This window comes from Haemaphysalis longicornis, unplaced genomic scaffold (assembly GCF_048455015.1).
Source record: "Haemaphysalis longicornis isolate Haplotype H1 unplaced genomic scaffold, Haemaphysalis longicornis Haplotype H1 scaffold_14, whole genome shotgun sequence".
In the NCBI taxonomy this organism is placed as follows: Eukaryota; Metazoa; Arthropoda; class Arachnida; order Ixodida; family Ixodidae; genus Haemaphysalis; species Haemaphysalis longicornis.
In genome coordinates, this window is record NW_027526245.1 from 20,652,649 (window position 1) to 20,672,977 (window position 20,329).

Below are 20,329 nucleotides of genomic sequence, written 5' to 3' on the forward strand. Positions count from 1 at the left end.
TGTCCTGTGCTGCACATGGCCCGGACTTTGCCAGCACAAGGACATTGAACAGAAATTGTAGCATCTTTACAGCAGAAGCCTATGGTATTCTAATCACAGTGGAACACATTACACAGAACAAAATACAACAATCAGTCATCTACACAGACTCCCTAAGCGTAGTAACTGCATTGGATTCCTTTAAGCCCATAAAAAACGTTATTCTAAACCGCCTTTTTAAAGCTCTTATAACTGCCTGTAAGTCAAAGCTAAAAATACTTGTTTGCTGGATCCCTGGACACAGTGGCATTCTGGGCAATGAAATTGCTGACCAGAACGCCACTTTGGCGGCCCTACGTAGTGGTGTTGATGTAGCGCAGGTCCCTCACCTCGATCTGAAACCAGTAATCCGGAGGGGAATCCGTAAATGCTGGCAGCACATGTGGGACACACACACAGACAACAAGCTCCACTCAGTAAAACCAAACCTAGGAAGATACACAACAGAAAAACAAAACAGATTCATTGAAGTATCCATTTGCAGACTGCGAATAGGCCACACTTACGCTACACATGCATATCTTTTGAATGGAACACTCCCACCTGTTTGTAACAAGTGTGGGGAACGGCTCACCGTCCTCCATGTGTTAATTGAGTGCACATTCTGCAATGAAGCCAGAAAACGGCATTTCCCTAAAATATATACCTACAACATTCCACTACATCCTTCACTGTTTTTAGGAGATGAACCTATGTTTACAAACAAAAGTCTTTTAAGTTATCTTGCAGACATCAAGTTTTTAAAACTTATCTCGTACAGTGCGTGACCTCAGAGCCTACGAGCAGTGAGTGAGGCCCTCATGCTCCCTTTGTCCGCACGGGAGGCCCACTCTCGCCGCATGCTCTTTGGCTCGAGGTGCATCACGTTGCACCCATAATCCATTTCAGCCACCATTATGAACATCTTCATGCTTTAGTGGACAGGCCCTCTACACCCATATATACAGTATTTTAAGATGTATCATACTCATTTCATACATATTTTAAGCACAAACATGACTATTGAAAGACCACATAACATAGTTCTGGCGCTCTTTGGTCTTAGAAACCCTTGCGCCAATAAACCACAAACATACATACATTTCCTCTTGTGTGGGCACGGTGGCCACAAATCTGTGCCTGTTGAAGCTGACAATGTGTAAGCCTCGGAATCCATTGCGCTGGCTTCTCACAATGCAACGTTGGGAAGGCCAAATGATGCACAGCACTCCGTGATACATTTTGGCACTGTCCATGATATCTGGGTGACCACCACCCTTGTCCTTTGTGTCTGGGCACCTAGGAGCTTCGTGTGTGTGGTGAATGCGAAGGCATTGATGTTCAACTGCCAGTCGTTATCGTCATCAGCCTCGGGGAGTTTCTTACTTGTGTATGCACTGAGAGGAATCTGGCTCGCATCAAGGCCGTCTTGTGTCATCATGGGCCACGAGTATACCGTGCGGTCGCCTTAGTTTCATTATTGGCTTGGATTGAAACGTTTTAGTGGCCTTATATTTGAACACAGTGCCACAAGAACACAAATAATAGTGTGTTGGTTGGTGGGGGAGGGCACTGTGTTGCACCATGTGTGCCAAGGAGCGTGGGCTTGCAAGTGCAAGCTACCTGTGCTGAACAGTGGAGTCTTGCCAGTGGGTGGCACTGTGTGTGGCCCTGCTGTGCTGGCGTCTCAGTGGTTTGAAAACTGTGCGCTGCTTCGGCTGGCAGCAGAGACGGCGTGAGTGCACCTTTCCTCGCACTCTGCTTTTCAGAGTCCGTGTCTCGAAACCCCGTGGAGCCGGAGTGCTTCTTCGAGGCTCAGCAGTTTGCCGTCAGCCAGATGGAGAAGGAGTGAGTGCTTCTCCCCCCCTCTCAGTTGTGGGTGGTTGCGAGCGGCTGTGCGCTGGCCTGCAGTGGCAGGGTTTGTCTGGGAAAGGGAGAGGCACTCGGGGCGCCTGTGTGGCAGCGTAGTCGCCCAGCGCTCAGTCCTTTGTTCAGCACTGTTCATGCGCTCTTCCACCCACCACCTGCAGCTGTACACTGTGGGTGAGCTCACAGGCTCAGTTCTGTGCGGGAGGGGGAGAGGAGCGATCTAAACTAGACCGTGGCACATCACTGCAGTGCTCCCCCCCATGACCCAGGCGTTGCTTCAGTGCAGAAACAAAACTCCGCTGTCAAACTACTTGTGCAGGTGCCCCAGTGCAGGCAGTCATTTTAGTGTGGCAAGTCAAGTGTTATCTCAATCGCTAGAGTAGCAGGTGTTTGAGCGTTTTCCTCCGTCTTTGTTTCCAAGAGGCTTCTTGTCAAGTGATGTATGCCACGAGTAAGAGCTGTGCACGTCCACTCTTGCCACTGCAGCTCTGCGCAGGAACACGCTATGCTTGTGCATGTAAATTCCCTGTGCAAGTAGAAGACGGGGCAGAAGAATACCGTTCCACACTTCATGTTTGTACCTAGGCGGCAGCGTCTGGCTGCTGAATTAGTACATATGCAGCAGCTTTTCCTGCATTGTTCATTTTCCCACTAAACTGGATTTAATAGCCCTTACACTTTCTGGGTCTACTAAAGACTGCGATCGATCGCTTCCCTCGTGTAGTGTCCACAGGAGTGGCTTCCTTCTTCCCCCGTGTGCGCGTGCAGGGTGTACCCGCACTTCCTGCGCAGCCCGTACCACTGCAAGCACCAGGTGGACGTGCTCACCAGCGGCAGTGTCTCGCTGGCCGACATCCTGTACAACGACTCGGCCCTCTTCTACTTCATGGAGGTGAGCCGCTTGCTCGTGTGCCTCGTGCGGCCTGTGCGACCCTTCTCCCCTCCCCTGTCCAGTTCATGGAGCAGGAGCAGTGCCGCCACCTGGTGGACTTCCTGCTCATGGCGGACAACTTCCGCAGCCACCTGCTGGCCGAGGCCGCCCACGACCCCGTCCAGGCGCAGGACGACGCCATGGTCATCTACGACAAGTGAGGCCGTGGGTGCATGACCGGGCCGGTGTGCATTTGCTCGAGCGCCTGTGTGGCAGCCAATCAGGCGGAGAATCTAGTCTGTGCTGCACATGGATTGAAATCCAAACATTTACAGTTAAGTAGTGCACGTGCTTTTGCTTCCGCCGTCTTCAGTTGACGTCACATCGGCGCAATACAAGCTCGTATTCACACACATCAGAGACGCCATCTCTTTCGATGAGCAGACTCTTGGCAACATCACGTGGTTGTCTCAGTTGTTGCGTGGTATGCTGAAATTTTTGGCGCCGCATTTCAATCCACAAGTATGTTCTGGCATTGAAAGGTTTTGCCTGTAGTGGCGGATCAGCGGTGCTGTTTCTTTAGCACGCGGGTTTGATTCCTGGGAATGGCAGCTGAATTTGGATGGCTGCAACATGTACAACACACGTGAACATCAACATAGGTGCCAAGCTCCAGGTTGTCCAAATTAACACCTTCCCCGCTTCGACATTTCTTGCATCTCCATTATTTTATGCCCCAAAATGTAAAATCTTGATGCAATAAATGAAATGCCATTAAGATTACAGTACGGTGACTGTCAGACGTAGCAAAGCACGTTTCTAAAACAATGCGTACATGGAAACAAACTGGGAACATCATTTTGCTCTTCACGTCGGAAATACTAACAGCCAGGACCATGAATTCGAGCCCGAGCCCGGCCAGGCCGCGCTGAAAAATGCTTTGAGCCAGACTGGGCCCGTGCAGTGCTCTAGTTGCAGCTCTGGTGTACTTCACCTAATGCACAGGGCTCAGTTGAGAGAGTACTCCATGTGGCCACACGCAGCCATTTGGCCTGCATCCTCCATCCCCAATCAGGTTTAATCGTTTAAAACTTGACCCATGTCTTGTGGACCAGCCCAGAACTTCACACCGCACACATAACCAGAGTTACTTGATATAAGCGTTGCGGAACTTCCCACAGGCCCCCCCTTGCATCAAAAAACGACCCCACAATTGGTCCACTCGTTTGGATTTTCCTTACAGTGACGGCGTGTGTTGGTGACAAAATAAACTGTACAACGTGCTTCGCCGCTCAACGGCCTGGGCGAAAAAATGTTGGGTGCTTTCGTAAATTTGTTGTGCCGAAGGAGCTGAATGCTTTCAACCTTGCAAGAATTTATTATGCATTCGAAGCAAGAGTAGTAAAAAAATGTGACCGTGGGGGGAGCGAGATGTGCTGGCACTTGAACATTGTCATCTGCTACGCATCATCTGTGGTCTGCCTTGAGAGTTTTGCGCTAGCTTGAAGAGATTGTTCAGAGCCACTTGATGAGTTGCTGTATTAGTTTTGGCATGCTGTAGGCCGAGCGACCACTGCAAGTGTAGTTCTTCAGGTCGGTCCCGTGTTGTGCAAGGTGCCTACACACAGTTGACGCAGATACCATAAAAGACCAGAGTTAGGAAAGCGTCGAATAATTTATGAAAGCACAGAAATGAAGAATTATGCACCTTTGAAATGAAGTTTTCTGTTAAGTTCTCAGGTTGAATAATTAGTGCGTGTTTTTGGATCGTGCGTGGTGACCACGGTGGTACCACGGCACGCACGATCCAATGTTAGGGGGGTCCAGGTGCGGGCCGTTTTTTGAGGTGGAGTTTCGCAACTTCCAGTTGCACTGTAAAACTGCCTATAAAATGTTCTTTCACTCAACGGGGCTGTAGCCAGGTTATGAGTGACTTTTTGCTGGCACTTCAATATTGTCACAAGTGGCTGAACTGCACTTGAATCCCGCTAGAGTGGGATTCACGAGGCGTGCGGAAAAAAGGTAAACCCAGTTTCACATGGTGTGAAATCTGGTGAAACAGCGGAGTGTTACGAAGTTTCCGTTTAGCTTTGGCTTCTTTCTTGTGCGTAGTGTTGATCGTAATTAGCGGGCAATTGTCGTGTAATTTGTTTCCAGGTAGTTCCGGAGAAACAACAGTTGCAGCCCATTTCTTTCACCATGCTGCTGTCATGAACGGCCTTGTATTGACTGCAGACAGTAGTTTTGTAATGTTTGCAACAACACTGCAGTAGTTAAAGGGGCCCTGCAGCACTTACCATCAACTACTAGGAATGTATTTTGGGGTAAAGTCTATTGTCCCAGCAATCTTATCCCGCAACAATTATGAAAATCCATTCATTATCACCGAAACTACGTGCAATGAGAAATCCCGCGTAATTGTTCCCTCTCAACTCGGCCGCGTACAACGCTACGAAAGCTGCGCGCTCTCTAGGGCAGCTCGCAGCGTTCTCTTCCGTGGCCTTCGATATATCACAGGCTGAGGAGTTCTCTTTTTCCCCACAACGTGGAGGGTTCTATTTCCGGTCTGGTGCCACAAAAACGCAGGCATGGCGGCCTGCTCGCAAGCGCGTGCTCGGGCTGCTAGGGCGTTTTTGCAGCAATAAACGTTTGTTGTCTAGTGGGCTCGTTGAAAGTGGAATATTGAGTTCGTCACTCAAACTCCGCGCGCACTAAAAATGCAAAAGAAACTTCAAAACTGTGCGTGCACGTTCAGGCATAGAAGAGGTTGGTACACAGCGTTGACGACAGCGGATCGTCACAGAAAATGCGAGAAATAAGCCGTGAAGTTGACCAGTGACAGCCAATGGGCAGCCATGGCCTCAGTGACGTCGTCTAGGCCATGCGAGGGGTGCATAATGAGGAGAACTGAAGAGCGTGCGGTTGGTTTTTCTGCGTCTTTCACAATGATTTGCGCACTAACCGCTTCACATGCACGTGTAATATTTGGCTCAGGTAATCCTGGCAGTGTAAGCTAAACATTGCGCAGGTTTACTTGCACTGCTCAAAGAGTGTTGCAGGGTCCCTTTAAAGCAAGTTAATGAAACTCTGAGTAATGCTAGAGTTGTCTTCGTGACTAATTGCCATATTATTTGTTTCGGGATACTTTTGATAACAGAAGTCTTCCTCCATAGATGGCCACACACTTGACTGTGCAACAGGCAATGTGGAAAAGCCAGCTTGCAAAGACCAAGCTTGTGCTGATCTCATTCGCCTGTAAGCACAATGCATTGCTGGAAAGGCACCATTTCAGGTGCAGTATAGGCCATCTGGTATCGAAATGTGAAGGCGGCACGACCATTTTGTATGCCATGATTTGAAGCGCAACAAAAGCACACAGACGAAGAACAGAGTAGACGAGACAGGCAAAAGCAAGGCAAAAAAAGCAAGAACAGGGCTGCGAGCGAATTAGCCGAAGCGTTTTATATCGGCGAGAGAGCGGATGACTGTATAAGTGATACCTCGATTGCTCTGTACAGTGGCGAAATGGTTTTTCTGAAAAAAGTGCTGTAAACATATCTGGTTTTGTTATCATCTGTGTATGTATGTACACGCTCCTTCTTTCTCGCCGTCTCTTTTCCTAGGGATATAAGCACATGCGTAGCCGAATAGTGCCTGTCTCGTCTACTCTGTCCTTCGTCCGTGTGTTGTTGTTGCGCTTCAAATCATGGCATCTATTCAACAACTAGCCCAGCAAGAAGTTCTTCTCGACCATTTTGTATTTTTGATGAATTTTATACTGGCAACGGGTTTTCACGCGGCGGAAAAACCTGGTCTGGAGAGAGCGTGACACGATATCAGCAGACACTGCCGTCGGGGCCAAATCTGCTGTCAGGGAAACTTGGTCTTTTGGCGAGTTCGGTAAGCAGCAAATTAATGTGGGGCAGAAATGCTGGCATTTTGCTTGCGAGTGATTGCCTCGTGCACGCTGTTGGCCCTTCCTTGACGGAGGTGCTGCACTCCGTGGTGAGTTGTGTGACATTGTCGCCCAGTCATGAACTGCCCTCGTTGCGTGCCTCTGGGTGCCCTGCTGGAACGCCCAAGCACTATCCCCCCAGGAAGACGCAGCACTCCTTGCGATGTCACAACCCTGCAGGAAACCGTGCTGGTCACTTCACAGTGCTGGCAAGTCGTGGTGCTGCTGTGGGGTGCAGCTGTGTCTCGATACAGCTTGGACGTGGCATGAGGGCGAGGGGCCTTAGCCCACATCGATTCATCAGAGCTGCGTAACTGAGAAGCGCCTCCTATTGGTCCACCCCTAACCCCCCCCATGAGACACTGGGATGAGTCCGAACCTCTTGGGGCTGCTTGGCAACGAACAGGGTGGGGCGTGCAGAGAAAGGTGCATGGCCACATTGGAGCCACACTAGCGCTCATTGTCCCTCAAGGGGCAGTGCCCTGCTCCCCCGTCGACCGATGGCCGGGCCGTCCTGACGCGGAGCCCCTCCTCCCCTGCCGCAGGTACTTCTCGCTGCAGGCCACCAGCCCCCTGGGCTTCAGCGACGCGGTGCGGCTGGAGGTGGAGCAGAACATCTGCCGCGACCAGGGGCCCCTGCCCTCGTGCTTCGACCGGCCCGTCATGGTGCTGCTCCAGCACCTCGAGAAGGTGCGCTCTGCTGAAGTGGGAGGGGGGGGGCACACGCTGCTGCAGCAGCCGTAAACTCGCCACACGACTCGCTCGACGTTCGTGCGTCGAGTGCTGCTGCAACTCTGTGTGTTCCGTACTGCCCGCAATTGGGAAGCTTCGTTTCCAGCTAAAATGCAACATTAACCGCTTTTCTCTGCCCAGAAGACGCCCGTGCAGGGGCCGCAGTTTCTTCCCCAGAATAGTGGCCGACGCTTTGCACTGTTTTCACGGCTGCAGCAGAGCATAGGCGAGGCTCGAGCGTTTTGTTGCCGCTCTCACTTGCTGTTGGAATCCTCCCGGAGGCCATCAGGGGTGAGACAGCTGCGCGTATTGCGCAGTTTTAATGCAAATTTGTTTTCCTGCGCCAGGCTGCTCCGAAAACTTGAGGATCGCGAAAATTGCGCCAAACTGCTCCAAAAGTCTGAGAGCCAAGGATTTTAATGCCCTTACCAGTTTCAGTGGAAAAAATGCTTACTGACGGCCTTATTTTCTAGCACCTCCAAGATGAAGCTGTTTGTAAAGGTTTAATTAATTGGTCATTCAATAAAACGCCGCACAAAATTGTCTCCGAGATATTTTTTTTCGAAAGTCACAATGTCGGGTTGCACATGTTGTATTCTGTGAGCTTTTGAAGTTTTCCCATTGAAAGCCAGTGCAAAGTCCTGTAGAAAAAAATACTTATGTGTAGTGAGGCGACAAACTACTTGTGCAAGCTGATGAAAAAACGGTAATTTTCTGAGCACCGTATCTCCGGAACGACATTACCGGGCGCCACCATCTTGGTGTAAAGATTGGAAAACATGGCAGTCAGGCAAAGCACTTGCTTGTGGTTCAGGCAAAGTGCTCTTCGCCGATTTGTACCATGGTTTTGGTTATGGGGGTGGCTGGGTTTACTTCCACTCATTTGATCTGTTGCAGGAAGTTGCGCGGCTCGAAAGATGGGAGTTAATCGAAAACTACCTGGTGCCCGCAAATTCGCCGTGTTTCGGCCTTGAGTGTGAAGGTGCGGTGCCTGCTTGAAGTGAAATTTCGGACTTGTTGCGATGTTATAGAACGCTCAGTTATTGCTGCCTTTGACAGCGAGCTTGCGAACGGCGGAAATGGGACGATCGACACTGGAGAAGTGGCGGCGCAGGCTACATCGCTGCAAAGTGTTCAAGCAGTGTACGATAACGGGACGGGCTATTATTGCACGCTGCTAAGAATGGTTCATCTATCTGAAGGGAAATTTAGTGCCAGGAGGGAGGTGGCTAAACATACCAACCTTACTAAAATTACGATCGCAGTGAAAGTGCACCTTGGGGATTGAAATGGGAGGGCTGGTGGGGTGCGAAGGCTGTCACCTCGCTTTGCGCAACTTCTGCCCTGGCTCTGCACTTGTGTGTAAAGCCCAGTCTGGGACTACAAAAATAATAATTTCGGCGATCATTTTGATAGTAAAAATGCCTTACGATTGCTTAGTTTTTCAATTCAATATTTTCAATGGCCCTCCATGCTATCCATGCATAGAGCCTAAGAATTTAAAAATGGTACCAAAAGGGTAATGCAGTTCATACTACCGTGAGATACTCTGGTAGAAAAAACTTTATTGAAAGGCTGTTTCAGTGCTATGTATTTTCAAAACATTACAAAGTGCATTTCCCTCCCAACCCTCTCGTTGCCAAAAATTTGATTTTTAGGCTGCTAAGGTGACAAAATAAATGCCGTTCTTCTGCTCCGAAATCGAGGTTTCGCTGCTCCAAAAACTTCTCCCACATCTGATTCAGCTGTCTTACCCCTGCACCATCCATGGAGCTGGGAATTCCCATTCTCTACAGGGTCAAAGACGCTGCACCACACACACACTCAAAGTCTGCCTGCAGACATGTTGCAGCAATGACTTCCTCAATCACACCAACTGGGTCATTTTATGACTGCCTGTAGCCGACCGTTCAGAGGCACCGTTTGAAGGGCCATTGAGCACAGATGTCGAGCGTCTGCAATACCCTTGTCCAGGATTCCCAGTGCTCCCACCCCTGCGCCAAATGCGCAACTTGCGTAAAATGAGGTATCCTGCGCCGTCCTGATAAAAAAAAAAAAAAAACACGATTTGACTAGCAAGTGCGCCACGAAGTGTGCCAAAATTTGTGTCGCGCAAATCACGTGCGGCCTGTTACAAGTACAGTGGCCTCTGGACATGCATAACTAATTCGGCTGATAACTCAAACTCCCTTGCAGCCGTCATTGCATTTGCCGCAGCCTGATTGTGTTGCATGTTGCCTTTTATCCGCACCAGAAAGGAACTAAATACCTTTCAAATTGTTTTGCGGCAGTTTTGCTTCAATTGCATCAAACTTGTGACGACATTTAGTGGCGGTTTTGAAATACGTGGGAAAAAAAATCCCAGTGCTTGATATTGCTTGAATCCAGTCCAGGGATGCCAGGTTGGGCTATAAATAGCCAAATTGGGCTACTTGTTCTTGTGGCTGTCATGGAAATTTTTTACTTGGTATTTGGCTATTCTTGGGCTATTGGGAGAGCCGATTGTGAAAGCTTTTTTTCAATGCATATTTGAGCGTGCCAGCTGGGAAGCGTTTTCAGTGATTCCTTGGAAAAGTGTTCCCCTTGCAAGGAGAAGACCATTATTCTTGAGCAGTGCCGTTCATTTGTGATTGCGCGTGCGAGAGGCACCTTGAAGCACCTTCCATCCGATCTGACAATGTGACAATGTGAGGCGACGTCCACGTCAATTACCCGATGATTCTGGTCAGTGTTTGGCATTTAGGTGCTCGAAAATTAATAATTTGTTGATACAAAAATTGCTCCAAATCACCGTTCATCAGTGGCACTGCTGGATTCCCAATTCAGGACACGTCAAGCTCCCCCCCTCCTGAGAACACTCGCCAAGTAAATGAGAGCTCCCTTTATTGCGCGTCGGAAGCTTTTTCTGTATTGTGGCCCGGCAGCAGCTGTACCGCCCACCCCCGACTTGTTTGGGGCTCGGTCAGTGTTGAGAACTGCCTCGCATCATTTCAGACGGTGCAGCAGCGTGGCCATCTCTGCGTGAGCCAGCAGCAGTTCGTCCTTCCCGTTTTGGAAAGTTGCGCTTTTTCCACCGCCTTTGGGCTGCTCTTGGTTGCAGTGAGGAGGTCCTCCTTCTGTCCCGGATCCAGTGCTGCACACGCGCATTTTGTCCACGACAAGCTTGCCTCTGGCTGCCCGCTTATGGTGCTCCTTAGCACGAGCACTCGTTGTACCGCAGTGGTCAGGATGGGAAGAAAAAGTTTGACAGAAGCGGTAGTTTGACGTGCGTGACTGCTCCGTAAAACCGGGAAAGTCAACCACAGTAGCCACGTGCACGTTGCAGAAGTACCATGTGTGAGATATTCGGGGAGACAGACCTCTACTGAAGCGCCAGGGGGGTCTCTGCCTGTCGTAACGAGCGTTTGCTGCTCTTGCCGTTTAAACACTGCAGCAGTAGAGGACCTCGGATGCTTATTAGTGCTGTCCCAAACAGGACTCCCTTCGGTAGAGGCAAAATGGCATGAAACCTGAATGAAAATGCGGCCAACGAAGCAGAGACAGTGACAGTGGCGCCGGCCTGTGAAGACCACGTGGCGTCGTCTAGCACTTTGGTTCTCACTGGGACTCCTGAATTTTTCTTCTTCCCAACTTTTCCTGCCAAAGTTGGTGGTGTGGCTTCTACGGGAGTATGTACTACACTGTCTGAAGCAGTGCAAGTTTTTGTGTTCACTGCGTTACGACTGTAGGCTGCTGCACAGTGCGTTTTGCTCGGATCAAACTGTGTGAAATGCGTCCAGTCTCCTGCTCTGCCCTGACGCCGCCCTCTTGTCGCCCTGCAGAACCACCTGAAGGCGTTCCTGTCGAGCCAGCTGTACGTGAAGTACATCTCCGAGTGCATTGTCACCATCCAGACGGCACAGAGCGACACGGACTCGTTGCAGCGCAAGAAGCGCTCGGGTGAGTCCATGGGTGGATGTTTGCTGCCTTGGACCCTCGCTGAATGCAATGCTGCCTTGTAGGAGGAGGCATTGGGATCGCGAGAGCACCGTGGGGTGTGGTGTGGTGCAGCGGGGGGTTTGAGTGAGGACTATGCTGTGGCAGCCGTGAAGTGCTGAGGGTGGCCCTGGGCAATATTGGACACCCTCGGTTTACCAGTCCTGGGCGGCCGGGGGAGTCCCACGGGGAGATCGGGAGTGATGCTAATTGGGGAGGCCTGCTGGCCGTAGCCTTGATCACACGGTGCATGCTGCTCCCCGTGTGCGTGCAGGCAGCGACAGCAGCAGCAGCGACCTGTCCTCGCTGGCGTCCCTGAGCACCCCCAACACGCTGCTGGCCATGGACGGCAAGCAGCCGGGCACCCCTGGCGCTCGGCGGCTGCTGCGCCACATCGAGGGCTCCGACATGAAGATCGACTCGGGACAGTTCAACCCGGACGCCCTCTGGAAGCGCAGCCTGGCCGGGTACGGTCGGGGCCGCCGCAGCCACTTTCGCTCTCGTCGGGTGCCACTGCAGTGCACATCGAGGGCCTGTGGCCTGATTTTATATGCTCAATATTGGATGCGGTGAATTATTTTTCACTCGCAATGCAGGACCACTATATAACTACAGGTTTTCCCGCTCAATTTAATCCAACTGTCAGGCAACTTAATCTAACTGCCATCTAATTCAATCCAAACGCCATCGAATTAATTAAAGGTGACAGAGAATTCAGTCCAAGTGCCATTTAATTTAATCCAGCTGTTGGAAGGTTGTTCACAGGTGCTTTGTGCGGACTAAAGCGCATCTTTCCAGGCTTTGTTGCACACTGCGTGATGAAAACGTGGTTTTCCTTGATGCCTTCTGTGCAAAATATCACATGCACGCAGCTTAATGGACATTTACTAATACCCGCAGACCAGGGGAGCGGTCTTGTTTGATCTATTGGTGGCATGGTGATGGTGTGCGAAATCATCAGAAGTATTGTCTCCTCACACATTGTTACCCCAGCAGATTTGCCAGCGTATTTTTATGCAAGCAGACGACACTTCTGTTGCCAGCAGGCGATATTTGACGATCTCGCAGAAGATATTATGATTCGGAAATAATTCTTTATGTTGCAGAAAAGCATTCAATTATTGAAAATTGGAATGCAAGGGGCATTTACGTAATGTGTCTTTATTAACAGAGCTTCTGAAGGCATTGTTACGCGAAGATCGGACTATATTTGTGACGTGTGTTATCGGCGGCGCTCTCAAAGACAATCAGCTCACAGCAACGGTCTCTGTGTATTAGGAAATGTTCATCAATCTGTTCGCATAAGATATATTGCTAGGCTTGTGCGAATAGTGATATTTTAGTTCGAAGCGAATTCGAAGCGAATAGTCCTAGGGGTCGAATACTTTCGAAGCGAATTCGAATATCTGTCAGGTGTCACTGAGACATTCCGGTAAAAAAGTTCTACAGTAAAATCTCGATGATACGAATATCGCGGGACCACGAAAAATATTCGTGTCATCCGAAATTCGTATGAACCAACACAGACCAAGAAACTGAGCACTGAAAAAAGTTTTCGTTTAATTATTTTCTTACTTTCGCATGGAAAAATCCGTGACGTTTTTCTGCTTGTTCTTAACCTCCATGTCGCCGAGCGGTAATTTCTGGACTTTCGTCTATTCACTCGCGGTGCCCAAGCTCACTACAGGAGCGTTTTTGCACGCGATTCATGCGCGTCGGCGTTGCGCGCGCGATTTTAACGCCCGCCTCGGCGATTCCGCGCTCGCGGTCGCCTGTGCCTCTGTCAGAAAATGACGCGCGTGGCAGTGGGAGGAGCCTGGCGCCAATGGGAAGGTGTGCACCTCACGGCGGCGGCAGTTTCGAAGCGCTCGAGACAGCTGGCTGGCTCCACAGGAGATGTTTAGGCTTAGCACCCCGGCAGATATTTCATAGGCGCTTTCACTCGCGGCGCGGATGATTTTTTATAGCACCATTTTCGCCCACATTGTTAGCTCGTTTACCGCACAAGAAACTTCGTGTGTGCTTTGAGCGGTATCTTAAGTAGCGGTTAGAAGCGGTGGCTCGAGCGCCCCGCACCACTTCACGACCGAAGGTGCCGCCTGGTTGCCGCGGCCGGCCGGCAGCGTGCGGGTGGTTTTGCGGCGGCGTCAGCGCGCCTGTGGAGTCCGCGGCGCGTTTTCGCGAGCAGAAAACAACAGCCCGGCCGTTCCTGGAGAAAGAGCAAGTACGTCACCGTCTCTCGCTCGTTCGTCAGTCGGGCGCCTCGCCGGCTCGTTTGTATCATCCGCTGGGCCGCGCAGGCCCGTTCGCGAGAGCCGAAATTTTTCCCATTGTTGCAGTGGGAATAATTTCATTGTTTGAAACAAGGAAACAGGAGTCTCGACTACCCTGCCGAACATGCGCGAAGGCTGCTACGAAGCGACAACGCTTTGAATGTGGCTTAGCTTGTCTTAGCTCCACATGTAGTCAAGATGTAGGACTGATGTCGATGGCACTGCGGCTTGCCTAACGAAACCGAAACTTGAACGAAGTTTTGATATTCGTTCATCCCGAATACTTCGAAATATCGGAAATTTTAAATTCGAGTCGAAGCGAATTCGAATACTGTAATATTCGTTCGAATATTCGAAGCGCCCGAATATTCGCACAAGCCTATATATTGCACATAATGGATCAAGAAACACATTTTCCCCACACCACTCGCATCAAAGCCCGCAAAGCTGCGCCTAATTCCGCACAAAGCACCTGTGAACAACCTTCCAACAGCTGGATTAAATTCGCTGGCGCCTGGATTAAGTTTGATGGCGTTGGGATTAAATTAGATGGCACATGGATTAAATTGGCTGGAACTTGGATTAAAGCACTTCGCAAGCTCAGAAACGTGTCTGCACTATTTGAGGTGGGTGAGGCTTAGCACGAGTAGGGGCAGCCTTTGTGCTCCAGGGTGTCGGAACGAAACGAAAACCAGAAACGAAAAACGAAAAAAACAGAATTTTTGGCCTGAACGAAAACGTAACGATAATTATTACTTAGTTCAAGAGTGAAACCGAAAAAATTTCGTTTCGGTTTTCGGTTTGAGTGGCAATTTCTTGTGTTTCAGGATTCATTCAATTTCCATTCAGCGAAATGGGAAATTGCCGCCGATTTGCTGGCGTGAAATCGTCTTTCGTCTCTATGGCACCCACTCTCCTTCGGAAGGCTTGCTGCCTGCTTCTATACTGTCTCCGTTTGTGCCGATAGGCGCACTGCTGAGGTCCACGCGTGATTGCCACTGGCATCTGGCTCCGATGCAGTTGTATTTATTTATTTATTTAGTTTAATAAAATACCCACATTAGCCCTACAGCATTGTTTACGGGGGGTGATACATAAAGAAACACGAATATTCTAAAACACGACATAAGAACAAGTAGCAAAGCGGACAACCTTTTGCATGAACAGCAGCATGCAGGTCATTAGCTGCGCAAAAAGCAGACTCGCTCAATGCAAACAGCTAAAAGTCATGTTGCACTTGTAAGCAAGTGCTGCCAGAGCGCAGCAGAAAATGTAGCATTGCGATGCGGAAGTGCGCAATAATTATTCTCGAATTTTCGTGCTCTTATCCCTCTGTTCGGATATACTATACGGTGGAAGTGGGGGGGTGGGGGTTTGCTGAAGGTACTGATGTTAATCCATTGCTACATACTCGCACACAATCTCTTGTAAGATTAAAAACGGGAGTTTTTCAGTGTTCCTTGAGACAGACCGTTTTGAACTTTTAACAATAAGATCACAACTATACGAGTTTTTGAAAAATTATATTTTTCAAGAAAATTATTAAGCATCACTTCTTCTTCTTTAACGTAATTTCACAATTCTCAATCCTTTTAAACACTTTCATAAATATCATTTTTTCTCGCGCAAACACGAACTGTTAGAACCAGTACGAACCAATTATTTTTTTTGTTCTGGAGCTGAAACGAAACGGAATTTTTATTTATGAAACAAAACGGAAACTGGAACGAAAAACATTGCGTTCCGACAGCCTGTTTTGCTTGCCCATCATTTATCAAGAAGAATTGATCAAACAACAAGGGTACTTTTATCGGCTGTACCAAGCGCTGAGCGCACTTCCTTTGCTGTGATCAAGACGTGAGGGTATGCTTCGTCTGCTCGGGAAGCTCGCTGGCAATGGCAAAGCCTGTGCCACTAAGTTGCCGTTTGCGGGAACTTCTCGCGCGTGTGCAGTCTACTCCCGCAAGCACGGTAGACGGCAGTGCAAACACTGCAACGGTATGCCAAAACTCCCTCTGGGACGTGCCGATTGCCGCTCAAACGGCGAACGCATGCGAGCGCTGCTCAGTGGTAACTGGTTAGGCGAGCCCCAGTCAAAGTGGAGTCGGCCTGGCTGCCTCCACAGCTGCTGCGCGGTTCCCCTTGTAGACAGATATGGCGGCGGCCATGCAACCGTGCTGTGGCACAAGTATAGGCACATTGTATAGAGAGAAATGCGTTTGAGCACTTTTTGTACACTGTTAGCCTGAGATGGGTGTATTAAATGCTGGCCGGACTTGCAGCAAATTTTGTTAGCGCGGCATTGCGTTCCAAAAACATTTCGTTGCCGCGAGATACGAAATACATGAACTCCTATGGACGTTCACCAGGGATCTGGAAATATTTCGTTGCCGGGGGGATTTTGTACTCGAGGGATTTCATTGTCGTGGGGCTTAACTGCAGTGGGATGCTATTTACACGTAAGGTCTGCTGTAAGTATTGGCACAGTATGAAGTACCTGTGATAGTTATAATACGGTGGAGGTTTTGGTGAGCTGGTATTTCTTTTCACTAGGGATGGGCGAATATTCGGTATTGTCGAATATTCGATCGAATAGCTCTCTATTCGTTATTCGCTTCGATCCGAATGCAGGTATGCGATATTTTCGAATTATTCGATGCTCCCGAATAGGCAGCTAAAAGCCAAGCTTTTCGGTCAAGCTTTCCGAGAGTTACCCCAGGCTTGGCTCAAGACCCACCAACGCGGACATTTCTATTATCAGTGCCGGCACTGCCGAGTTGCTGCCTTGCCTAGAGGTTCGACGAAGATCTCGGCCGCCAGCACACTTTAGGTTAAAAAAAAAAAGGCGGCACTGAAACAACACCGCTCCGAACATAGCGGCACCAAGCCAGCAGACTTGTACAGGCCGCCATTTTGAATAGGCATGCCGCCATTTTGAATAGGCTCGCTCAGCGCGGCAGTACCGCAGTACGCCGCACTAAGCGAGCCTATTCAAAATGGCGGCCAGCCACTTCAATACTTCTTTTTTTAGTGGAGCTTCTAGAGCAGCCGGCGGAAACTGCTGCACCTAGAGCAGTGGTTCTCAGCCATGAATGTGTCGGGGACCCCTTGTGGACTGGTGGAAGTGATGGGGGACCCCTTGCAAAAAAAAAAAAAAAGTTCCTGCGTTTTTGCAGGAACGTCCTGCGTTTTGCAGGGAGGGGTACGTAGGTAAATTAACACAACTGGAGCGTGAAACAGGTGGCGTGTCAACTTGGTCGGCACCATGGAGCTTAGAGCGAGTACTTCACCGCACAAAACGCATTGCGGTTTGCCGCCGATATTGACAAAGCCAAACTTCAGATAACTTTCTTTGCAGCCACGTAACTTGGACATGGCTACGCGACTCAGACACGTAGCTTCGCGACCTAGGCCAACCGGGTGAGACTGCACGGCACAGCCACTGATGCCAGGCGAAAATGGCGATATGATAATGCGGCTGCGGGGCACTGAGACACGTGGTTCGGGAAGGTGTGGGGAAGAGGGAAAGGAGGTGATCGAGACGACCTTGTGCGGATTGCGGATCACTGCGGCAGTTCCGGGAGCAGGTCCCGGAACTCCAAATGAGTCACGGCCGGACTAAACTCCAAAAAATGTAAAAAAAAAAGAAAAGCGGGTGAGGGTTTTGCGGATCCTAGAAATGGCTTCGCGGACCCCCATTTGAGAACCACGGACCTAGAGCATGTGGCGCAACAGACATTTCATGAAAACTTGTGAATACAGCAAAGGAAAGCTGTGTGTAAGATTTTGCAATAAATGTTCAACTGGTAATAGTTTTACACAATGCTGTGCCTACGTGAGTTCTAATTATTAGAAAAAATTGTGTACATTAGTCAGGTCACAAGTTGCTCATTTGTCTTTGTGATTTACAATGTGCACTATTCGAACTATTCGATTCGAAATTATTCGACCAAATCACTATTCGCTTCGAATTCGCTTCGAACCTCAAAATCTAAATTCGCCCATCCCTACTTTTCACTGTGCCGGATGCCTATGACTGGGTGCAGGCTCATACCAGTGACTAGCTTGCCTATGAGTTTGTTTTGTATTCGCAGTAAAACATTTGGCATGCTCACTCACTCACAGTGGGGAAAGGCAGTTGAAGCCAGCAATGAGCTCTTTGGGAGCAGGTGCCTTTTGGCACTCGGCCGAGTGGAGGGGAGGAGAGGCTCCGAACATGGCCACTGCTTGGAGGCCGAGTGGCTGGTTTGACTAGACGCCTGGCCCCGCCGCAGCGGCGTGGTTGTCCTCCCCTCGAGGGAGGGAGTGTGGGGGAGGAGGAGGGGGGAGTGACGGGTGCCTCGCCTCTCTGTTGGCAGGAGGCTGCAGATGGCGCACATCGACCACCTGGGCAAGGTCACAACCGAGTTCGAGCCGGAGCCTGACAAGAAGACAGGTGGGCTGCCTGCCTCTGTTGGGGGAGGGGAGGGGGATGCTTTGCGTTGTGTTGTGCTGCGTGGCATGAGGAGGGAGGGGCCACCATCGGGGTGTCAGTGCTTTCTCAATCTCATGAAAGAGGTCCCACAGCGAAGAGGCGGCACTGTTGGGGGGCCCCCACTTCTCCTCTTGCCCCCGCAGCCTGAAGAGATCGCCCGTGGGGCCTGCAATGGTGCCCCTCCCTTTTCTCTCTCTCTCTCTCGCATTTCCAGGCACGGGAGGACCACGAGCATGGCCTCGTGTCCTTCGTAAGTGGCGCCTCGCATAGCTGGGCCGTGCCCAGAGGGCAGCAGTGCCTCCCCACTCCGGATGGCAGCATTTCGGGGCCCACCTTTGCTCAGTCTGAGAGAACGGGCCCTGGGTAACGCAGCCGTAGAGGAGGCTTTTCAACCAGGAAAAAGAAACTCGAGAAGTTACGCGAAACTTTCAAAGGCGGCAGGGATGTATTATGGGCACTAGACACTGTGCCAACTGCGTGCCAGCATTCAAGGGGTGCAATGAAACGGAGCTAAAGGCGCCGCTGCGACCGCTCAGTCGTGTTTCCTGGTGGTGGCATAGGTCGGCAGCCGTCAGTTGCACGCACAAGATTCCATGACCTCATCGAGAAGCCACTGGAGAGTTGCTCTGGAGTCGCCACTGTGTCCCTTAGTATCCCGATTAATTCTCGGAAGATCTTGGTAAAATTGGCATCATTGTAATCGGGACAAAGTTTTCTTTTCCACGCACCGAACGTGTATGCTGTCTTCACAGCCACTCTAGTGCCAGCCATAGCAAGGCCCCACACGGATGGAGGAAATTGGGGGAGGAGGGACGGGGGGGCTGCTCAGCTGTTCTGCAGTGACCTGCTGTGCAGTTGGTTCGGATAAAGTAGCGAGTTTGTGCGAATTTAGAGCAGCAGGCTTTAAACACGTAGGCACTTTTGCAGAATAACTGTGTCTGCCGAGACAGAAATGGAGGCACTCGGCACCCCCATGCCTGGCAGCAAGGTAGGTTGTGAAGGGATTGTGCTACAGCATGGAACAGCAGCAGACTGAATTGGCAAAGGGAGAATTTCAGCGACTTGATGGTGCATTTTGAACCACAGCGCATGTGGAAAGACACGGATGACAGTAAGGGCACGAACAACGCACTGAGCTCGAATGGGTCTATTGTGAAAAAGTGCACTAAAAAACGAACATTCTAGGAGAAGAAATAAACGGCGCGAGTGCTTGGTCGTTTGTTTCCCCTTCTAAAGTTTTTTTGTTGTGGTTTTTCACTTTGACTGTGCTACGTGGCACTTCTTCCACGTGTAAGGTTGTGCCGCTGCACAATTTGGTGACATGCGGGGTAGCACAGTGGCGTGACTAGGCAGCACCTGAAGGCCAACAGCAGCGAAATTTCACTTTTGCCCAATGCCTAATGTGCATAGTTACTGCCAAAGCACCTGAGACGTGACTGGTAGCCCTGTGAAGTGCTGGCTACTGAGTTGGCAAAGTCCCACTACAGCAAAATCCACTGGCCACTCTGGTGAATTTGTTGTCGTTAAGGGAACGTGAAGGGGGCACGGTACGGAGGGGCTGCACTTGCAACTGCAGTTCATTCAGGGAAAACATGCATTGATGTACAGAGATCGCATCTCCTTTGTTGAGTAACCTGTAACCCGATGAATTATAAAGGCGTGGCCAAGATCAGGACATCTGCGGTCTGAAAAAAAGAAAAAGTGAAAGGAGAAAATATAAAACATGTGGAAAGTAATGCCCTGCCCTTGGTCATTAGTATACTGTTTTCAGGATGCAGACTTAATATGACCTCGCACGTGTGAGCAGTTTGCTGACACCGGACGTGCGGTGAGGGGAGAGGCTGCCAGGTTCTTTTTCTCTTCTGCAGGTTCCCTCACCAAAGCATTGAGAAAGCTAGTCAACTGGGATGCAGACAAGGTGGGTGTCTCTCCTCACTGCCGCCTCCTGACCTCGCAAGGGGCTCTCTTGCGTGCGGCTGCGCCCAATGGGCCCTGGCATTTCCAAACGCGAAACTCGCACTTTTGCACACGAGAAACTCCCTTTTAAAGGGTGTGAGAAACAGCAGAACACCCTTGTTTTTCTTGTGTCATTGCTAGGGCGCAAGGATGTTAGTTTCTGCGTACAACAGAACAACAATGCAGTAGCATGATTTGTACAGTGT

At 50.1% G+C, this 20,329-nt stretch overlaps 1 protein-coding gene across 1 annotated transcript in view; it reads left to right on the forward strand.

Annotated features, from left to right (window-relative positions):
• Positions 1 to 20,329, forward strand: part of Pkaap (A-kinase anchoring protein pkaap) — a 61,837-nt gene that overhangs the window by 29,004 nt on the left and 12,504 nt on the right. Inside the window, exons 5-12 of the mRNA XM_077695299.1 lie at positions 1,788 to 1,866; positions 2,656 to 2,779; positions 2,842 to 2,975; positions 7,259 to 7,403; positions 11,267 to 11,384; positions 11,695 to 11,887; positions 18,052 to 18,128; positions 20,036 to 20,085. Coding sequence (XP_077551425.1) covers positions 1,788 to 1,866; positions 2,656 to 2,779; positions 2,842 to 2,975; positions 7,259 to 7,403; positions 11,267 to 11,384; positions 11,695 to 11,887; positions 18,052 to 18,128; positions 20,036 to 20,085 — 920 coding nt within the window. The remainder of the gene's footprint in view (positions 1 to 1,787; positions 1,867 to 2,655; positions 2,780 to 2,841; positions 2,976 to 7,258; positions 7,404 to 11,266; positions 11,385 to 11,694; positions 11,888 to 18,051; positions 18,129 to 20,035; positions 20,086 to 20,329) is intronic.